This window comes from Prionailurus bengalensis, chromosome C1, assembly GCF_016509475.1.
Source record: "Prionailurus bengalensis isolate Pbe53 chromosome C1, Fcat_Pben_1.1_paternal_pri, whole genome shotgun sequence".
NCBI lineage: Eukaryota > Metazoa > Chordata > Mammalia > Carnivora > Felidae > Prionailurus > Prionailurus bengalensis.
Genome location: NC_057345.1, coordinates 196,453,506 through 196,475,027, shown reverse-complemented (window position 1 = coordinate 196,475,027; position 21,522 = coordinate 196,453,506). Strand labels below are relative to the sequence as shown.

The 21,522-nt window shown below is 38.7% G+C and overlaps 1 protein-coding gene across 4 annotated transcripts in view; it reads left to right on the top strand.

Moving 5' to 3' along the window:
* LANCL1 (LanC like 1) overlaps window positions 1-18,978 on the top strand; it is a 37,553-nt gene extending 18,575 nt beyond the window's left edge. For all 4 annotated transcript variants that reach the window (XM_043577718.1, XM_043577720.1, XM_043577722.1 and 1 more), the window contains exons 4-10: window positions 1,148-1,355; window positions 9,552-9,687; window positions 10,240-10,386; window positions 12,592-12,774; window positions 14,582-14,758; window positions 15,198-15,270; window positions 15,892-18,978. In XM_043577718.1, the coding sequence (XP_043433653.1) occupies window positions 1,148-1,355; window positions 9,552-9,687; window positions 10,240-10,386; window positions 12,592-12,774; window positions 14,582-14,758; window positions 15,198-15,270; window positions 15,892-15,968 (1,001 nt within the window). In that variant the 3' untranslated portion in view covers window positions 15,969-18,978. The remainder of the gene's footprint in view (window positions 1-1,147; window positions 1,356-9,551; window positions 9,688-10,239; window positions 10,387-12,591; window positions 12,775-14,581; window positions 14,759-15,197; window positions 15,271-15,891) is intronic.
* The last annotated feature ends 2,544 nt before the right edge of the window (window positions 18,979-21,522 follow it).

Sequence of the window (21,522 nt, the reverse complement as noted above, 5' to 3'; positions counted from 1 at the left end):
CCTAACACCAAGCCACTTTGAAAGAGCAGACAAGGTTATTAACTTAGGCAGGAAATGAAAATTTGGCCTTAATATACATGTGAAATTGAATTGTCTGTAGCACAAAGCTTTGGAGATTACCCATGCAAAATGAGAAAACTATCTAAATTTAAAATTGTCCTCAGTACAGTGAAAAGTAATTTTGCAGACTGCATTTTTACTGCACTGAAATCCATGAAGAGATTGGCTCTATTAATTTAGATTTAAACAGAGGCTCTGTATCTTCTAAAAATGGTAAATGAGATGGAAAATGTACTTTAAGGGGAGAAATGAGTTTCTGGAAATGCTGCAGGCAGGTAGGTTCTCTACTCCACATCTTTGAGTCTGCCCTGAGATCAATCGGCTTCAGAGGGAAGGCTCTATCTACTGTGACAGGCATTCAGACAACACCTCAATTATATATATATATATATATATCAGGCTTCTCTTGAAGGATAAGAAGCAAATCCAGGAAGGCCCAAAGCAAAAGTCATTGGCAGTTTTTACAGTATAATTTCTCAAGTAGCAGAGTCCTTGACAGAGAAAAGAAATTAAGGAGGAATTGAATTTATTTTCTCAGATCTCAAATAACTTAGTAGTTGTTTTATAATCCCTGCCTGGAACGATACTGGAGTAGGGAATTTGGTTACTGTCCCTACCTTCTCATTCACAAAATTACCTTCCCATAGAAAGAGAAATTGAATTTTTCGCTCCCTAGTCTTTGAATTTCTGTAGCTCGCAAGAACAAGTATTACTTGTTTACTTATTAAGTAAATGATTATATGTTAAATAAAGAAGTGACTATTAGAAATATAGTTTTGATAACCTGTCATTTAACCATCAAGAAGAATACATTTACACACAGTAGAGTACAGCAAGGGTTAATAATAAACTTAGGTTAGAGTTCAGAGATGGTCTCAGAGTTCCTATTATGTACAGTTGCAATGATGAAGAAGCAGAGCAAGTGCCTTTGTCTGGTTCTTAGAGCTGCTGAGTCTAGAACTAAGGTCATCTAAACTTCCAGAGAGTTTACTTATATATGTGTTATGGCTTATCGACAATCAACACTGCTGAGTTGGCAGCAAACCAAAATAAAACATCGTTACATTATTTTCTTTTTGCTTTTCAGGTATCTCTGTGCTTTACTTACATCTCTATGATGTGTTCGGGGACCCTGCTTACCTACAGATGGCACATGGCTACGTAAAGCAAGGTCTGAACAGTTTGACCAAGCGTTCCATCACCTTCCTGTGCGGGGACGCGGGCCCCCTGGCGGTGGGCGCTGTGGTGTATCACAAGATGAACAATGAGAAGCAGGCGGAAGACTGCATCACCCGGTAATCATATTTCTTTTTGAGGATTATGATCTAGATGTCATAATGGATTCTGTATGTGTTAGCACAAGAACATTTTAGTGAAGGTACTTTTCTTCCAGCAGTAAATCTTACTACTGTCATTTGATCACTTCACACATAATCCCGATTTAGTTAAGGAACAACCATTATAGTTCCTATTTTATTGTAAGATGTAATGACACTGACACACACCAGATCAAACATTAGTTTAATAACAAAAATGAGATCAAAAGTTTGATCGTGTGATTACTTACATAAGGTGGTGTCCAAGATCAATAATCCAAAAAATGTGCTTCACTTCCTCTCGTGAGCTGGGGGAGGGCTCCTAACAGACGACAGACTGATTCAAAATTGTTTTTCGTAGGAGCAAATGCCATGCAAATCCAGATTCTTATTTTTAATGTAGAGCAGAGCAGCTCACTAGAAGCTTGTGAATTATGAAGAATTACTAAACTGTGGTACTAATAAACTACAATTATTGTTTGACTAGAGCTTATTGAGCACAAATTCTATCAAGAAGTCTGGCTCCATGCAATACTGCAAGCAGTGCTGTTAGGCTCTGCTGAGCATATTAATACACAGGAAGTTGCAATTCCAGCAAAGGCTTTTGGTTTTGTTTTGTTGTTTAATAGACTTTACTTTTTTTTTTTTTTCTTCATTTCATTTATTACTGGAGAGAGCGTAGTGGGAGAGAGGGACAGAGGAAGGGGGAGAAAGAGAATCCTAAGCAGGTTCCACACTCAGCACGGAGCCCAACGCAGAGCTCAATCCCATGATCCTGGGATCTTGACCTGAACTGAAATCAAGTCACATGATCAACTGACTGAGCCACCCAAGCATCCCTAGACTTTACTTTTTAGAGCAATTTTCCATTCACAGAAAACTTGAGAGGAAGGTACAGAGATTTCCCATATATGCGCTATCCCCACACCTGCATAATCTCCGCGTTATCAAAATTCCCCACCAGAGGGGCGCACTCGTTACAGTGGATGAACCTATGCTGACACACCATGGTCACCCAAGCCCATAATTTACATTAGTTACATTAGTTACCTTTTGGTGTGGTGCAGTTGGTGGGTTGGGACAAATGTGTAATGACGTGTATCCATCATCATACTATCATAGAGAGTAGTTTCACCGCCCTGAGAATCCTCTGTGCCCTGCTTATCAATCCCTCTTCTCTCCTCCCTAACCCCAGAAACTACTCATCATTTTACTGTCTTCTTGGTTTTGTCTTTTCCAGATGTCATAGTTGGAATCATACAGTATGTTGCCTTTTCCAATTGGCTTCTTTCACTTAGTAATATGTATTTAAGGTTCTCTCATGTCTTTTCATGGCATGACAGCTCATTTCTTTTTAGTGCTAAATAACAGTCCATTGTCTGGATGTACCAGAGTTTATCCATTACCCCACTGAAGGACATCTTGGTTGCTTTCAAGTTTTGGAAATTATGAATAAAGCTAATGTAGATGTCTATGTGCAATTTTTTGTGTGGACGTAACCTTATAGCTCCTTTGGGTAAATATCAAAGAGCACAATTGCTGGGTCATATTATAAGGGTAGGTTTAATTTTGTAAGAATTTCCAAACTATCTTCCAAAGTGACTGTACCATTTTGCATTCCCATCAGCAATGAATGAAAGTTCCTATTGCTGCGCATCCTGCCAGTGTTCCAGATTTTGGCCACTCTAATAGATGTGTCATGGTATCTCCTTGCTTCTTGCTTGTTTTATTATTTATTCTTAATGTTCATTTACTTTTTGAGAGAGTGAGAGAGCACAAGCTGGGGAGGGGCACAGGGAGAGGGACAGAGGATCCAAAGCAGGCTCTGTGCTAACAGCAGTGAGCCTAATGTGGGGCTCAAACTCACGAACTGTGAGATCATGACCTGAGCCAAAGTCAGACGCTTAACGGACTGAGCTACCCAGGCGCCCTGTCCTTGTTTTAATTTGCATTTCCCTGACACAATATGGAGCATCTTTTTATATACTTATTTGCCATCTGTATTTCTTCTTTGGTGAAGTGTCTGTTAAGGTCTTTAGTGCATTTTTTAATTGGGTCCAGCAACATTTTAATCAGTGATTGCCCCCAGTTTGACCATGGTTTTTGATTCCCACTACTCTTTCTTATAAATTACTGTTGGAATGGCATTATCATCACTGATTTCGTTTGTGGAGGATCTTTGGTTAACTTTACACTGTGCAGTGGTGTGTATTTCATTAACAGGCTTTGGCCTAAAATTCTAATAACTACAGGTTTTTTCCCCCCTCAAAATTTTATTATGAAAAATTTCAAACGTACAGAAATGTTGAAAGAACAGTGAATACCTGTATACCTACCCACATAAATTCTAGCATTCACATTCACATTTTACTATACTTGCTTTATCACAGATCTAATCCATCAATGTATTCCTCTATCCACTATTAATCCTTTTGGGGGGGGGATGTATTTCAGAGTAAATTGCAGACATCGGTATCCTTCCTTCTAAATACTAAAGCATATATATCATTTACTTGGGTTCAATACCTGTTTAGTTTTCTTCTTTTGACATAAAGTTTACACACAGTTACCTGCCCAAGTTTGATTGATATTTGTTGAGTTTTGGCAAATGCATATACCATCTAGATTTGCAATACAGAAACTACCTTTCTGGGTTTTTTTAGCCACACATCTGCTTTATAGACTCCGAAGGGAGTCTCATTCAGTGAATCATTCTTAAGTATCATAAAAATAAGCTGTAGTGTTCCCAGTATTTTATTCATAATGCCAGCCTTCCTCAAAATATGTACAACCAGATAGTAATTGTTTGTTATGTGAAACATGAAAACAAGATTTATGTATTCAGACTGGGTACGTGCTAATTAAACAAAGTTAAATATGCACCTTTACTGGCTGCTCAGAGCCTTCAGTAGCTTTTATGCGCGGGGGAAACTCGTGACTGTAGGGAGTGGAATTTGCCAAACTTGTCAAGTAGACAGCCCCTTTTCTCAGGACATTTCAGGGCCTACTGTTCGAAGAAACACTCTTTGGGGGAATAGTACCATATATTAATATTGCTTTATTATAAAATACTCTTAACGGTAAACTAAAATTTCTTTTTTTGACACCTTGATAATAAAGGTGTTTTTGTTATTTACATCTTTTTAAAAACTTTATCAACATTTCGATAATAATTATAGCCAATAGATTTGTTAAGATGAAACATATAGAATGTGGATATACGGTAGGAAAATAGGCTACTCATGGCCACAGTTTTGATTTTTCATTTCTAGAGTTCATGGCACAACAGGGAAAAAAAAGGAATTATTTATAAATTGCTTTCACATTTCTTCCCTTTTAAGGGAAAAATCTGTAAGTCTTCTCAATTCAATTGAAATAATTTGATGTCATTAGATATTAAACCTACTGGTTTGTTTCATTTTTTACTGACCCTTCTTCCTCACATCACATAGCCCTTTGGAAATGGCAGAGTTCTGTGTGTGGCACCTCTTATGCTCCGCCACCAACATCCCATTTCAGCTTACCTTTCCTGGTTTTTCTTAATATGATGGTCTTTCAGAATCATCATTTTGAGTTATAGAGACAAAAGAGTCAATGTTTCCCTAAGATAGGGATTCTTAACTTTGGGGCTCTGAGAATCTTAGGGCTTCCACAGGTCTGTAGAAAACCCCAGATTGTAGTCAGCATGGAGAGAACACTTAACACTTTTTTCAGACGGGTCTATAACTCCCTAAAAAGGAGTGTGTGTCTTTGTGTCTGTGTTCATGTTCAAATGTCCTGCTATTAGTGGAGGTAGGTGGCAAGGAAAAGGATAAATAGCACAATTTTTTTCGTTCTGTTTGATTTGTACTGTGTTCGTTTTCACCCTTCCTTCCACACACGGTGCCACCGTGCAGAGAGAGCACTGCCTACTGACTGTTCCTACTGACTGTTCAGTGACTGATGTGATACACAAAGTGCTTTGGGGCCAAGACTTAGAATAATGAATTTGGGCTTTCTGGTCAGAAAGTATCCACTCTCTCTTTTGTAGTGTGATGAGTAAGAAAAGGACTCCTTTTTAAAAAGTTACAAACCTTTAGATGATATAAGGTAAAAACTCTCCCCACTAACACCCTCGGGAAATAGGAGTGGAACAGAACTATCCTGGTTTTATATGTCCTTATTCTTCCTTCAGTGACATTTCAGTACCATGTCTCTTCTGAAGATTGGTTGCTATTAATATCAACATAGCAAAACAAATGGAGCTGCAATGATGTGCTTCTGGTTTTGAGTTTTTGAAAACACACAAAATAACCTTATGACTATATATGCTATAATTTCTTCACTTTATCTTGAGAATGTAGCTTGTAAAACATGCAGTTAAAAATGCTACCTTTAGTAATCATCAGAACCAGCTAATGAGTTTTAAGGATTTGAATTCAAATCCAGAAAAAAAAAAAAGGAATACTTCCTTTCTTACCCTAAAGTCTGAAGTATTATTTTAAGAAGATACTCTGAGCAATACTTCATCTTCAAACATTTGAAAGGATTTTGCTATCTACTTTAAACTTCCAAAATGCAAATGCGTTTGGCTGCAAAATAATTGGAATGCTGATTATGTATCGCCACCTAGTGGTAATATAATCCATAACATTGGCCTGTAAAGGAAACGCGGTTCAAACACATTTAGGTGAGAACATCATTGGAGTTAATGCAATAATTGTTCTGAGTAACTTCCATAGAGCAGTATTTGTTTAAAAAATTCACAGTAATTTTCCTTTTTTGAATAATTCAATTTCCTTTATAATAGCAGACCAAAAATGCTTTTTCATATCTAAATTCAATACAATTTAATATGCTTACATTAAAACTTGGTAATAAATTTTTAAATCAAACCTCTGAAGTATTCCTTCTGTTTACTACAACAGTTGAGTTTTTATCCAGTAAAAAGATTTTATTTTGTTAAGATCTCAACATTACTGAGTTACCAGTTCTGGCATGAGAATAAAATAGAATTTTTCTTAATAAATATTCTTAAGTTCTTTAAAAATATTAAGGGTGTGTCTCTGTATGATACTGAAGTAGAAAAAAAAAATGGCCCATAATTCTACGAACCAGACAGTCCTGTTAACATTGGGGAAAATCTTAAGAAACAACAAGAAAATTGAAAGTGACCTTTGCCCACCATGTCCCTATTCCTAAGATAACCACTGTTCCACTGCGAGTTTAATGCCTATACATATAGAAGAAAAAACATACATGAGCCAGCATTTGCATGTTTAACCAATCTGATGAGATGCCTCCATTTGTTGAGGTACAATATAACCGACAAAGTATAATAGAACTGTCAGTAACTGCAACCTGCCATGCTTTTTCACACCCCTCTTTCCTGACCAGGAGTGAGTTCTCTTAAGGACACTTTTATAACTTTTACTCAGTCTATTTCATGATTGTTAGCCCCTCTCAGTCACTAAAAGCATCTCATTCTGGTTATTAAGACGTGGCTTGTTAACTTTAAATTGTGAGTGTTCCTCTCCCCCGACCACAGCCTTATGGAAGTGGAGTGGGGAGGGCTGGGCTAAAGGAATTGTCTGTTCTTCCACAAGTACCTTCCCTATGGAGCCAGGACAGTCTTCATTATACCCGTTGGTTATAGACGTGGCAGCACTTGTTAGGTTTTTGTTTGTTTTTGTTGTTTGTAGATATTGGTGGCCTCCAGAGATTAGCAGTAGGAGCTGTATCCCCCCTCAGCTGTAACCTTAACACTAAGTACGTTAAAATGAAAGCACGAGCAGTGAACCAAGTTCTACCAAATAAAGAAACCAAGTGTACAAACACTGATTAGGAAGTAAGACACACACACATACACACAGGTAGTCTCCTGCCCTGTTCTTGTGACTTAGAGAAAACCACGTTTGTCCCCAGACAATCTTATTAGGTCTTATTGATCAAACAGTAGTAGAGCCAGTACCATCTTCCACACCTTCCACCTGTCTTCACCATTCATCCCACCAACAAAAAAACCGTCTTTAACATTCTTTACTACACTTATCAGCAAATCATCTGGTGTAGATTTTGATAAACTTATTTCAAGTGCTGAGTGCCTCTGAATGGTGATTCCTGATAAGTCGTTCAAGTATAGCCAGTCACCCCAGGGGTGTGATTCTGGATACTTCAAATGTTTATTATAGTGTTTATATTAAATAGTGCTTGTATGCTTATAATTCCCAATATATAAAGTTAGATGAGATACTTGCACAGGCACTGTTTATACTTAACTACTTTGAAAGTAAATTTCTACACAGACAACAAGAGAATTTTACAAACAAATAATGGCTTTGTCCTCAGGCAGTGCGGTCAGTGTCATCTGCTACCTGAGGACAAAGCCATTATTATTTGGTAGGGCCGATGTCCTCTCATTACTGCTCTTTTCCTGAAATTCCCTGGCTCTTCCCTCTTACTTTTCCAATAGACTGATATTTTGTCAAGTTTCACCAAAAATTATATTGTTTTAATAACTGAAAACACATTGACTATATAGGGTAATTTAGGGGTAATTGAAATGTACTTTCAAAATTTCATGTGATAAAAATCCAAAAGAGCAAAGACATTTTCCCTACTTATCCTATTTGCTTTCCACACCCTCCCCACCACCCCCCTACGAAAGGCAGAAAGGTTCATTCTCTGAGTTCAGACTACAAATATGGTTGCTGTCCTGAGCTCCCTTCCTTGCGAACCCCACCTAGTTCCTGGTTCCCTGGGGCTTCCCTTTTTGGTCTTCTGGAAAGAAATCCACTCTGCCAAGTATTCCCACGACTGCAGCTGAATCTGGGGCTAAATGCTGGCAACATGAGAAAGGAGTGAAACAGTAGAGGCTTACCCCACCCTCCTGGGACCACAGCTCCTCCAGTCTGTGAGGAAGGGTCCCTCCCTCAGAGACCTGGCTTCCATGGGCTCCTGTTGCCTTCGTTTCTGCCAACCCTGTGAGACTGCTTGCGGCCCGGGGTGTGAGTAAACGGAGGGAAGAAGAGAGAAAATAAAGAAAACTGAGAGGCTTTACTCACTGTCTCTGATGTCAGGCATGCATGCCCTTTCCCATTGTTTCTTGAGACAGAACTCAAGGGTTTCTTCCGGGACTCTCTTTCAGTCCTTGGGGCTCACTTCCAGGTTTGGGACTATTCTGAATTCAGGCCAGGGGAATACCATAGATGAAAATACGGTAAACTCACCACTGGTTTGGTGGTACTTCAAATTCTGGTCTTCCCCACTCTGCCTGCTGCTGTTTACTGTTTGGAGTCCTCAAAGAGCCGCTCTGCGCATTCTCTCCAGGTCTTGGAGCTGCGTTTACCAGGAGAGGCAGGCTGGAGTGTGCTTACTCCGTCTTACATGGAGCCAAAACCGGAAACAACTTTTTGTGGCAAGCCACGCTGAGTCTATCAGTAGGGAATCAATATCTTATAATATATCCCTTCAGTGGGATACTATACACCTACGATAAAGAATGAGACTACTCTGGATGTGCTGATGTAGAATGTTTGTCAAGATGTATTGATAAATAGCAAGCCACAGAACATTTGGGGAGATATAGATATGCATATTTATGCTTCCATGTGCATAAAATAATTCTAGGACTATCCAAGAGTTTGGTAACCGTGGTTGTTTCTGAAAAGAAGGGTGGGACGGCTGGGAAACTGGGAAGACAGGGAGGCTGACTGATGCCACTGTGCTATCTCACGTCTTATCGGCTGTGGTACATCAGGCCGTTGTACAGACACTTCACAGAGGCCTGATGACATGTTAAGAAATGAACTAAGGAAGAAGGTAAATAACTGGGGTGTAGCAGGTTTTTCATTCAGTGCAAATAGATTTCATCCTTTGAATTTGTGTCTCATTTCTATTGTGAACTGAAGAAAAATTTAGTCGAGGGATAATTTTTGAACCCGGACTACCCTTTGTGGTCTGGCTCAGTGCACTTAATGTGTAATAATATATAACAATTTATAATATAAATATATGAAAATGTTTAGTTTATATATTAATTATAATATATTTAAAATGTTTAACTGTAATAGTAAATTAATATATAATATTTCTATGCATATATTTATGTGTATGTATTTTTGAATGTCCCAGTTTAAGTATATACCATTATCTGATCCCTTTCAAGTTATCTTAGGCATGTATTTTTATTCCCAGGCTAATTCATCTAAATAAGATTGATCCCCATGCTCCAAATGAAATTCTCTATGGACGAATGGGCTACATTTACGCTCTTCTCTTTGTGAATAAGAACTTTGGAGTGGAAAAGATTCCTCAAAGCCATATTCAGCAGGTACCACATTTTTGTGCTTTTTGGAATCTTGTTAGGATCTCAGTTAGGATCCCCTTGTTAGGATGCCTCAACTACTGGTTTTGTTTCTCCAGTTAGCATAGCCCAGGTGGAAAATAGGTGTGTCGGCCTCTAAAGATCAGGCGGGATCAGAGAGCTGACACTGTCCTTCTGAGTGCTGTTGGAAACACAGAGAGTGACTGGGGTGAGAAGTGCAGCCTGCTCCGTGTGAGAGTATGGCCCTTCCAAAGATGAGAACCAGATCTCACCTCTCACATGCAGGTGTCTCCTTTCATGCCTGAAGGAATTCATGCTTTCCTCGGACAAGTGAATCCTTGTCAGCTCTAGTAAAGAGAGTTCAGGATTTCTGTATCTCTGTCCTTTAGGCAGAATACAGTCACCCCTACTTTCTGCGAGGAGAATTAATCTGTGCCCGTCCATGGCCAAAAGATCACGTCCCATTCACTATGTTCTCCATACCTCTTAGCAGAAAGTTCCACTGGGAAGATTTTTATTCTGGTTCTCTCATTATTGCTATCGGTTTTCTCCCTGTAGGTTTGTGAAACAATCTTAACCTCTGGGGAAAACCTAGCTAAAAAGAGAAACTTCACAGCAAAGACTCCACTGATGTATGAATGGTACCAAGAATATTATGTGGGGGCTGCTCATGGCCTGGCAGGAATTTATTACTACCTGCTGCAGGTAAGAGGGGAAGATGGTGTAACTTGCTAATGCGCCTGCCGATTGGACTGTCCGGGGTGAGGACACGAGCACTGCCCTTGGGTGTTGCACCCCGCCGACTGCTGCATCACTCTCCTTGCAGTTTCCTGGCCTAGACAAACAAGGGCAGCGTTTGCCAAGGTGCATGTGAAAGTGCATGCACATAAAAGGCACCGCGCTGTGAGATGACATTCAATTTGTAGGTGACCGCCCTTGCCCACCTAGTGCCACTCCTGCAGACTGAAGTGTTCTCCTGTCCTTCAGCACGCAGTGCCTCGTGCTCTACTCTGCTGTCTCAGCAGATGCCTTGGATTAATATTATTGCATATGATTAGACACAACCCATTGAAACAAATTCCAGAAGTAAGAACAAAATCAATAGAAAACAAATGACCATATGTTGCCTTAGGTTCACTTAGAGAGCAAAGCCACAGAGCCTTTTTGGCGGATTTTGTGTAACTTACCTGAAAAATAGCTGAATGCACTGTGCCCAACAGCTCTTTGGATCTAATACTATAGAGGGACGTTAGCCAAAGTCGAAAAGACTAAGGCCAAATAAAATTTACTGCAGCAAGCGTAACCTGGTAGGGGAGGTCAGAAGAGGACTTCTCATGAAAGCATCCTTTCTGGGGGCTTATGTAGCTCTTTTTAAGGAGAAATTGGCACTCGGGAATAAAAATACATAACAAAAGAAAATTGATTTTTAATGGCAGCAAAGGTGCCCCCCTCACCTTCCCAAAGTACAATGCAGCATAAAGAAAAGTGTTTCATTAATATGTTCAACATGAGTGCTTAGATATACATACTATTAGCTGGTTGAGTAGCCGGCTGCAATAATGCAAAATCAATGTCAGACTTTCCCTCTCCCTATAGCTAAACAATGACAACGAAGCTGAAAAACTCAAGGTTATTATTGCCTTTGAATGCAAAGTCACACTTGGAGTGTTAGTGGCAGTAAGAGACCAACTTTTGTATTTGTTCTGCGCTTCTCAATTAAGAGTTTTAGAATGAGGGGTTTTGACAATTCAGACTTAGACTGTTTTTCTGGCATAAGCCTCCACTGGCTCTGTATTTCCAGAAGTAAATATATATTCTTAAGTTTTCAGGAAAAGAGAGTTGTATTCTGAAGTTTAAAGGTGAAGTAGAGTCCTACATGTCAGTGACTGGACAGCCTCATGACCTTTCATTGAAGCAGATCATCAGGAGTCATTTTACTGTCCATCTGCCTCCTTTTGGTGGCTATAGTGAGAAACCTGGAAACCTGTGTTCCAAATTTTCCATTGGCAGATTATTGTCTATTTGAAATGATTTAATTCTTAATCCAAAAAGTCCATTCCAGTAGGTGCTTATGTATCAACATAAAACAAACTTATTTGTAGTTCATTTGAGATAAATTCTGCAAATTTAAGGAAAATTCTCCTCTAGCAGTTTAAACTGAGCTTGTACGATATTCCGTGGGTAAAGTGAAATCTGTACATGCCCTGAGAACTTCGTGCACGGTCAGTACATGTGCTTCATGCCCCTGCCCGTTCCCTCACCCCACATGCCCACCCGCTGCTTGGCAAAGACACTTTGATTTTTTTCTTTGAAAAAGCGAGCAATGCAATGAATTAAGGACAGGACCAAAGGAGAAACTAAAAACTTAGATCAAAAATGAGGCTCATATGCCCTATGGCAGTGTGTCCCATCAATCCATATATCGTTGTATCAGAATAATCCTGCATAAATATCAGTCCCAAATCCTCTGCAAAAGGCTTTAATCTAGAACCTGGATCTAAATTCCAGGTCTTCCAACTTGTTAGTATCCTCCTCTATTGGAAACAGCTACCATTTCTCTAAATGTAATGGTGAAAGTTATGCTTGTGTTGTCTAATGCATCTCTTTGTGGCTTTCAGAGTTTGCTTAAGGTATTAAAACCTTAGGAAAGGTCTCTTGTGCTCCTGCATTGACTTAGGAAAATTATATGTATGTATACAACGATAAATATTGAAAAATAGTATGTACGTAGATCTCAAGAGTTAACTGATAGCCTAATTTTAGTTTGTTCCAATAGGTTAAAATATATGGAATGGAATCCAAATCTAGTTCCTTGTGGTCATGTTTTCTTTCTGGTTTAAATCTCATCCCTGAGACTTAGGAAGATCTGTTTGCTTCAGCAGAACTAATGATTCCTTTCCTCATTTTTAGCCCAGCCTTCAGGTGAGCCATATGAAGTTACATGGTTTGGTCAAGCCCAGTGTAGACTATGTCTGCCAGCTGAAATTTCCTTCTGGCAATTACCCTCCTTGTGTGGATGATAATCGAGATCTGCTAGTCCATTGGTGTCATGGTTCACCTGGAGTAATCTACATGCTCATCCAGGCCTATAAGGTACTGTGAGTTTTCTCATTTTTGAAATAATTTGGAAAATGTGACATAAAATTCTATAACTTAAAATTATTTTTATGTATAATCTTTAAAGGAGCAGTAGATACATTACTTGTTGGACCTAAGATCACTTTGCTAAATGGACTCTAATCATTCTTACAGTATCCCTCTGTACCAAAGCAGATACTATTTTCCTAGATCGGGAGACTGCTTCACTGACAGGTAGAATAGTCAAGATGGTAGCAGCAGTAGTGGAGCCAAGAGAAGTATCCCAGAAGTTCGGTTGAAAACAGAACCTTTCTTGTGCATTGCTGGTGGGATTGTAAAACGGTGCAGCTGCCATAGAAGAGAGTTTGGTAGTTCCTCAAAAAATTGAACGTAGAATTAGTATATGATCTAGCAGTTCAACTCCTAGGTTTATATTCCCCAAAATTTAAACACAAGGATTCATGTAGATATTTGTGCACATATGTTCCACAGCAGCATCATTCACAATTGCCAAAATACAAAATGTGATATCCCGCCCCTACACACTCACTGGAACGTTACTCAGCCATACAAAAGAATAAACTTCTGATCCATACTACAACAGCAGGGACCTTGGAAACATTATGCCAAGTGAAATAAGCCAGATGCTCAAGGACAAATACTCTATGATTCCTTTTATATGATGTGATGGTTAATATGTAATATCTGAACAGGCAAATGCATACAGGAAGAGAATAGAACAGAAGCTAGCAGGGACTGGTGCCCGGTGGGAGGGATGGGGGACGAGGTGCAGGATCACTTCATGGGCACCAAGTTTGTTTGAGATGATGAAAACGTTTTGGAAATAGTAGTGATGATTATACAACATTGTAAATGTAGTTAATGCCACTGAATTATACACTTCAAATGACAAAATTTACAACTTTTATATTTTCTCTTACTTTACCAAATAAAAGAAATGCAAATATCATTTCTTAAAAAGCATGTGATGGCAGAGCCATAATCAAAGAACAGGGTTTTATTTGAAAGAAAAAGAAAAAAAAATAGAAGTAAACCAAGATATCTTTGTCTGTTGGTGCACAATCTACAAATTACAAATCTGTGGACTATGAATAGGCATTGGTATCTCATAAGTAAGCATTTAGTACATCAAATTTTACTTTCAGAAAGTTGCATATAATGGAAGAACTTTCTAAACCACCTTATTCTACTTTTAAGAACATTTAGTTTGCAATGAGATATTAAAGCTGTCTACTGAGAATATTTCTTGAGTCTTTGATCAATATATAGGAGGCCACAAAAGATTGGAGAGATGTGTCTGTATTTTTCTGACATAGTATTTTGTAATCAAATCAGTTTTTATAATCAATTTATATACAGTTTCTTCCCCATTTATAAGGAAACTTCCTAACAGTGAAGGGCATTATTGTTAACCAAAGAAGATAGCATGCAGTTCTTTGGAAATTAACTGATGATAATAGCAAGTCACAAGTAAAATCAATGCTACTTCACCACTAACACCTATGTACATAAACACAGAGCGCACACAAAACGTGGATGGCACAGACAAGGTCATGTGCAGTTATTTAAAAGCAAAAAAAAAAAAAAAAAAAAAAAAAAAAAAGCAAAGCTAGTAAGCTTTTATAATTTGTCCCCACCCACACGACACATCTCTCTGGCTCTAAATCCCTTACCCTTTCTTACCAAGCCACCTCTATCTCACCCCTCTTGCCCTATCTCCCCCCCTTTCCCATCAGGAAGGAATGTCAATAGACGTTTCTTTTTATATCCCTTGTAATAAAACTTTCCCTTGGCTCTGCAGGTGTTCAGAGAAGAACACTACCTCAATGATGCGTACCAGTGTGCTGACATGATCTGGCAGTATGGGTTGTTGAAGAAGGGGTACGGGCTGTGCCACGGCACTGCCGGGAACGCCTATGCCTTCCTGACACTGTACAACCTCACACAGGACGTGAAGTACCTGTATAGGGCCTGTAAGGTAGGCACCAGAACCACCGGCAAGAAAACACATTCCCCCAGGAGATTGTAGAGAGGGCTCCAGTCAATCTGATTTAATTCATTTACCTTTATAACCACGAGTCTGTAGAACAAATCCAGTTATTTAAGAAAAGCCTTCTAAACCCCTTCAGTTGAATTAGCTTTCTTGTATAAGGACACAGTTCTATTCAACATTTATGGGGGGAAAAAAAAGAAAGAAATTTTTCTCTGATAACCTTGGAGACAGTGGCTCAGATGGCTCATGACATTCCTCCCTCCCATCCTTCATACTCTTTCAGACCATCTGTTTCTCCGTACTAACCCCTTTTTTCTGCCCTGAAGATAGCTTTGGACTTTTCAGAGTAATTCTTACGGAATCCTTATCAACTTTTGGGGGTCTCTGGAAGAAATCACCATAATTAACATGGTCTCACTTTCAGTTTGCTGAGTGGTGCTTAGATTACGGAGAACACGGATGCAGAACACCGGACACCCCCTTTTCCCTCTTTGAAGGTATTTTTCACTCCTTACTTAGTTGCCTTATAATGTCAGCATCTACTTCTCTGCTTGGTAATTAATGTATTTGAATTTGAGCTTTATCAACAAGTTAATTTTATAGTCATTCTTAAACTACCTCTTTACTTCCTAATATGACAACTCAATATTAAAAATCAAGTAGTACATGGACCATCTCAGACCTAATACAAGTAGTCATAATGGTGACTACCCTTTATGGGGCCAAGCATAGGCCTGGCATTTTGCAGATGCCACCATAAATCATCTCAGCAAAAGCATACAGACATTATTATCCTCATGTCACAAATGAGGACACGGAAGCTCAGACAGGTAAGTGGCCCGTGGTGCCATGTCAAGGAGCTGACGTGATAAATGACAGGGCTGTGCCTTGAACTTCTGTGGTTCAACTCTCCCTCCTGTCTTCCACTTGGATGAAGAGACTGAGCACCTCACTAGTGATCTCCTCGCGTGTTGACCTGTATCATATATTAAACAGATACTTGGTTCCTTTAAGTCGTTGCCATTAGTATCATAATGTCTTTGGTGCTAGAGAATGAAGCCACTCTATAAAACGGAGTCATGTAGTGTGATAACTTTTGCCTCTTTTTCTTCCTTCAGGAATGGCTGGAACAATATATTTCCTGGCTGACCTTCTAGTGCCCACAAAAGCCAGGTTCCCTGCGTTTGAATTGTAAAAGGAAAGCCTGCCCCCTGCAACTCACTGCATGAGCCTTTCTGTATATCAAACCTGGACAAAATGCTTTTATTGCTTTTCAAGGAGACATAGGGTCAAACCGTGTACTTGATTTAGTTGATTTTTTTTTTTTAATTTTGGAATTTGTCTTCAGTTCAGTTGCTTCTGTTTATCATTTACTTTTACTTAAAAGTATCCAAGGAAATCCTTTAACTTTAACTTCAGTTTCTTCCTAAAGGAAGGGTGAGTGATATGTGCAGTGTTTTGAGGGCATAGATGTATATATTTCAGAACTTGGAGGAAACCTTACTCTTACTTAAGCTTATGAATATAACCATCCTTTGCTGTTCTAGAACTGTTTAAAAGAAACTAAAAATGTAGATAAAGAAAAATATATGGTTATTGCTGGATATTGCTATCCACCTCCTTAGTATTTTTCCTCCAACAGGGCGGACAGTTTTATAACTTTGTTTTTCTTTAGGTGGTTGATTATGAAGGGGGACAAAAATATTAACTATATGCTTCTGAGACAAAAGTTGCAAGAGATGCAAACTGGTTTAAGGACCATAGTGCTTGTTTAACTAGATAACGATACTTTCAGATTTACTTCTTTTTGGTAGTAAAGCATCCAGGTTCTATTAGTCAACATTTTTATCAAAGATTTCTAAAATGCAATGGTGGTTTTGAAAATTCTGGTTTGAAGATTAGTTTAAGATAAGCTAACAAAAAAGTTTATTGTTTATCCTAAAATAAGTTATTGTATCTTTGAACTATTTATGTATATTTGTTTGTTCCTTGGATGTAGTATAAGATCAGGAAATGATTTTCTATATGTGAGTATGTGGTGACTTAGGATTTGAGTTCACCTTGTCCAATTGACCTTGTAAACTTAGATTTGTGTTTTACTTACTTGGCAATGACTATGCGTTACTGCTCGCAGTTTGGTACAAGCCATAAGATATTTTCCTTCCTTTCAATCTATCTGGATGTTTGTCTTTTCACTGAATAGTACAGTACTCTGCATCTCTCTAAAAGGGGGAAAGGGTGCTATATAGCCAATAACTTGAATGAAAACACTAAGCTTTCCATTGAAATGCTGTTTATTTGGGAGGTATTATCCAGTGCAAAGGATTAGAACAAACACATCCCATCTCTTTGCATATCCTAGGTTTAACACTCATCAGTTTCTGAGCCCTCAGGATCCTGTATTTAACCTGGTAGATGAAGGGTCCCTGGTGCTTCACATTCTCTACAAATGTTTTCACTCATCAGCTTCCCTTCCTCCTCCTTCCTTTGCTGCCTTTCCCAGGCTTGTTTCATCATTTTGTGCATGTTCTGACTGATTTTAGAACATTTTGCAGCTTTGAAAATCAGGGTCTAAGAATTTTAAATGTGCCTATTTCATGGCTTTCTTGGTCATAAAAACATGCTGTTTTTATTTTAAATTGGAACCAAATCCCAATGGGTATATGTTGGTTCCTTAGGATAGTAGTCCCCTATTATTTTACATTTAGTCCCAAAATAGCTTATATTATTGGAAATTGACCCTTTAAAGGCTTCTGATGGAAGGATCTAAAAACCAGCCCACTGCTCAGTTCCTAGGATTAGCTTATTCCTCAGTGACTCGCACTAGTTGGGAAAACCTTGTGCCTCTCAGATGTCTGAAGCCGCTGGTAAACTTTGCCTTTCTCCTGGGTGTTTCAGATGAGCACTGTTGGCATTCCTAGTAAAGCTAATTTGCCTTTGGCTGGATATCCAACTTGAAAGAAAAAAACCCATTTGGTTTAGTTAAATGTCTTACAATACTGTGCCTGTACTTTTAGCTACTGTAATTACCAAGGGAAAGAGAGCAAAACACACTTTCTCTTAGCCAGAGGAAACTTGATCACAGTGCATCTCCAGCATCTTGATTAATTTAACCCCAGGAAGACTTCTAGGTGGGGAGAAGAACATTCTGAATAAGAGTCATTAATATTTAGGTTGCAATTTACTGTCATCCATTAACAAAGTCATCAATACAAACACAATTCAGGTTTCTTTTTTTTTTTTTTCTTAAGCTTTTTAGGACTTTAATTAAACTGGTGGATTTTCTATTCATGCCATTATTTCTTTTATTTATGCTTAAGAGGTAAGAAAATCGGATAGGATTTTAAACTCCAGCAAAAGCCATAAAACTAAGACCAATATCCTAAAGCCATGGAGGAAACTGAAACTTTTATAGTTTTATTAGTTTTAGAAGGAAGAGGCATCATTGCAGTTCTATTTCTGTTACATCATTTTTCCCTCAGATATTTTCTTTTCTTTTGGTGAAAAAAAAAAAAAACCTTTCCAAAAGTTGCCTCCCAAAAAACTTCATAGTATCTCTTCCCTCCCCATACAAAAATGAGGTAGTAAAATCCTAAAAGCTTCTTGAGCAGTGTTCATTTATCTTGCCATGCATTTCTGTTCCTGTGGTGATGAGAAATTACAGTAGTTAACTTTTCATCATGTAAAAATGTTAACATTCTCACAGCCATTTCCATCATCCCATTGGGTTTTGGTCTCCTTCGAGTTGTTGGTCTTTAATCCTTAGAGTCATTGATTTCCTTTTCATCTTTGATGTCAGTTCCAATTATTTGGCATCAAAAGCCTTCATGGTAGGAAGAGTTTTAGGTAAAAGTGGACCCAAGATTGATCCCGCCTGCTACTGGCTGATTTGAAATACAAAATGTGAAGAGTGAACATTTATTCATCTACTCCTTTGGCTACTAGAACTTATCTGCAGTCCTTTATTACTCATACCAAATTCTAACTCCACCTTTGCTTCCCATCAATAGGTCAGAGCACCCCATTTCTCTAGTACTGAGCTGTAGAACTGTTTCTCCTGTAGATACAGAACAGAGTGAAATATTCAGGGAACCCACCCCAGTGTTATATTGCCATTTATTGGGAAGGGCTGGGGTCATAGGTATTTGTATGTTCTGTAAAGGATTTCACTTACTGATTCTCAATAAAATCTTATTAGGACTATATATGTCATGTGCTTTCTGTTTGCTTTGGTTTAAACTTGAGAAATCTTTTCTTTATATGGTAAATGAGGGCTTTTCCTCTATACTCTCATTCCCTAGGATTTGTTCCTGACTTTTCATCATTATTTTATCAAACAAGATAGATTCAGAGGGAAATATTTTTAAATCTGATTATTATAGAATTAGGAGGAATCTACTAGGATCCAAACAGAGCAGTGTATTAACCATCTCATACATATGAGAATCCACCCTGTGGTTAATAAGTAAAGGCCTAATTCTAGAAATTGATTTCCCTGCTGACCAATTCTGAAAGGAACTTTGAAGAGAGGAAGAGATTACATGAGGCATAATTATGAAGTGTATATTCAGAGGTAGGAAAGGAGCTCTGCTGTATCACCTGGCAGGACCTTGTGGCACTTAACTTTCATGCCACAGCTGTGTAGTGTGATGGCACAACAGAGATCTGCCAAATAATAAATCCTTATTTTCATCCCTGAATTAAGATTTCATCCTCTGGCACGTATCATTAAAATGCCCTTCATCCCTCTAGTGTTGTGTCTAAATGACTCATCATAGGAAGGATAAATGCACAGTTATTTTTATTACACTCCTTTGAATGAATGAATGTACAGTTGGTGATAATCACATCTTTAGATGCAGGTGATGAGGAGTGAAGGGGACAGTGGCTCACAGAGGCCACCCAGAGACCCCAAATTGATGTCTGGAGCATTCCTGCTCCCTGTCGGCAAGATTACACTGCAGTGGGTAAGGCTGGCCAGCCCCGCTGTCTGGTTTACCACTCCCTGGCTCGTCCTTCGAATGGAGGAAAAATAATGACAGGCATATTAAATTGCACCACACTTGTAAGCTCATGAACAAATAAAACCTGAAGAACTAAGTCTCCTGCGATTTAACCCATAGTTGTTTTTTTTCCCCTAACTTTGCATTAGAAAAGACCTTTGTCTCCCTCCCCCTACATTCTCTGAATAGAATAATAAGTTTTTTTGTGTCATTTCTTTTTCCCTAGATAGTTCCCTCTGTGGATTCAGTGTCATTAAAAGTTTTGTGCATTCTCGATTCTTCTAAGCGTCATTGAAACTGAGAAAAACCTATAAGTCACTCCCTGATGATTTGCTTTCACATTCTGTTTCCCATCCAGACTTGCCCTTTTCCTTCTAAAGCTGAGGGTCAATTAACAAAGCAAGGGAACATTGGCTTTTTTACAATGGAGAACATATTGGCTTGATTGGTCCCATTATGTAAAGTATTGAAACAGTATTTTCCAGAAGCCCTGTGCTTGTGCATCCTCAGGGACTTCTTTGACAATTTTGTGAGTAATGGGAGAAAGTGCACACAATAAACCAAGAGGTGAAATAATGAGCATAGAGAAATGGATCTTAGCAGGACCACTGTTCATACTCAGCCAGTTCAATTTCACATTTCTACATTATGTTAACTTCCATGCACATGCAAATGACAACCATGGTGACATTAAATCTGCAGCTAATGTTCTGTCACTCTACAAATAAGTGTTTGGAAAGCCTTTCTGAGGCACTTAGTCATTACGCAGGGAAAGGCAGGACTCTTGATAAATCAGTTTATAAAGTAATGTCATAGTTGCCTAATTTCTCTTCCCTGATGTAGCTGGGATAGTAAGAAAGGCATCTGTGACCCAAAAAATACTGCGGTGGCTCACTGTGAAAGTGGATGGTTAATATTGGTCTCTCAGGATTCAGCATTTAGGAATTAAGATGGGCACCCCCTTGCCGGTAAAATCCAAAGTGGTGGCACTGTTTATATGCTGCAAACATGCCATTTTATTTAAACATGCCATGAGCAATGCTTTAAAACCATTTTATCCCCCAAACTCATTAAGCATGGATGTCTGTATGCAAGGTGCCTGGCAGGGGCATTCTGTGTGCACAGGATAGACATCCCTACTCTGGTGACTCAGCCTTGTGAGGAAGACGAGTGATGAGATAGGTTACAATGAAATGTATTTGAATATTCCTGTTCAGCCCCCACCTACTCTTCCTTGTTCCACAAATTTCAAGAATGCCCAGATCTTTCCTGTGATCCACAGTGTCTGGCTATAATTGGAGATTTGGAGTTTATAATCCTGCAGGGAAGAAGACACTTTAAAAGCCACTCGGCCGGTCGAGAAGCACTCAGAGTTCTTTCATTTGGATCACCCTGATGATGGGTGAGATGGAGGGAAATTTGAGCACATAAAGTCACTTGCCCCCAAAATTACTTTCACTCAGTTGGCTAACTTCTCAAAACTCCCAGCATCAGCATTATTAATAATTTAGGTTAAATCCATTTCCTTTGGGAATCTGGTTAAAATGCAAAAATTTTTAAAAAGGTAATCAACCTGCTTTTATTCATTAGCATTTTAGTACCTGGTTTCATGACCTACGCTTCAATCCCAACAATATTAAGTGTGCTACTAGCGTATGCTAGGTACAGCATCTAGCTAGGATTCGGAAGATGATACCTGCTCACAAAAGACTGTTTACATCTGGAGATAAATATAAATAAATAATT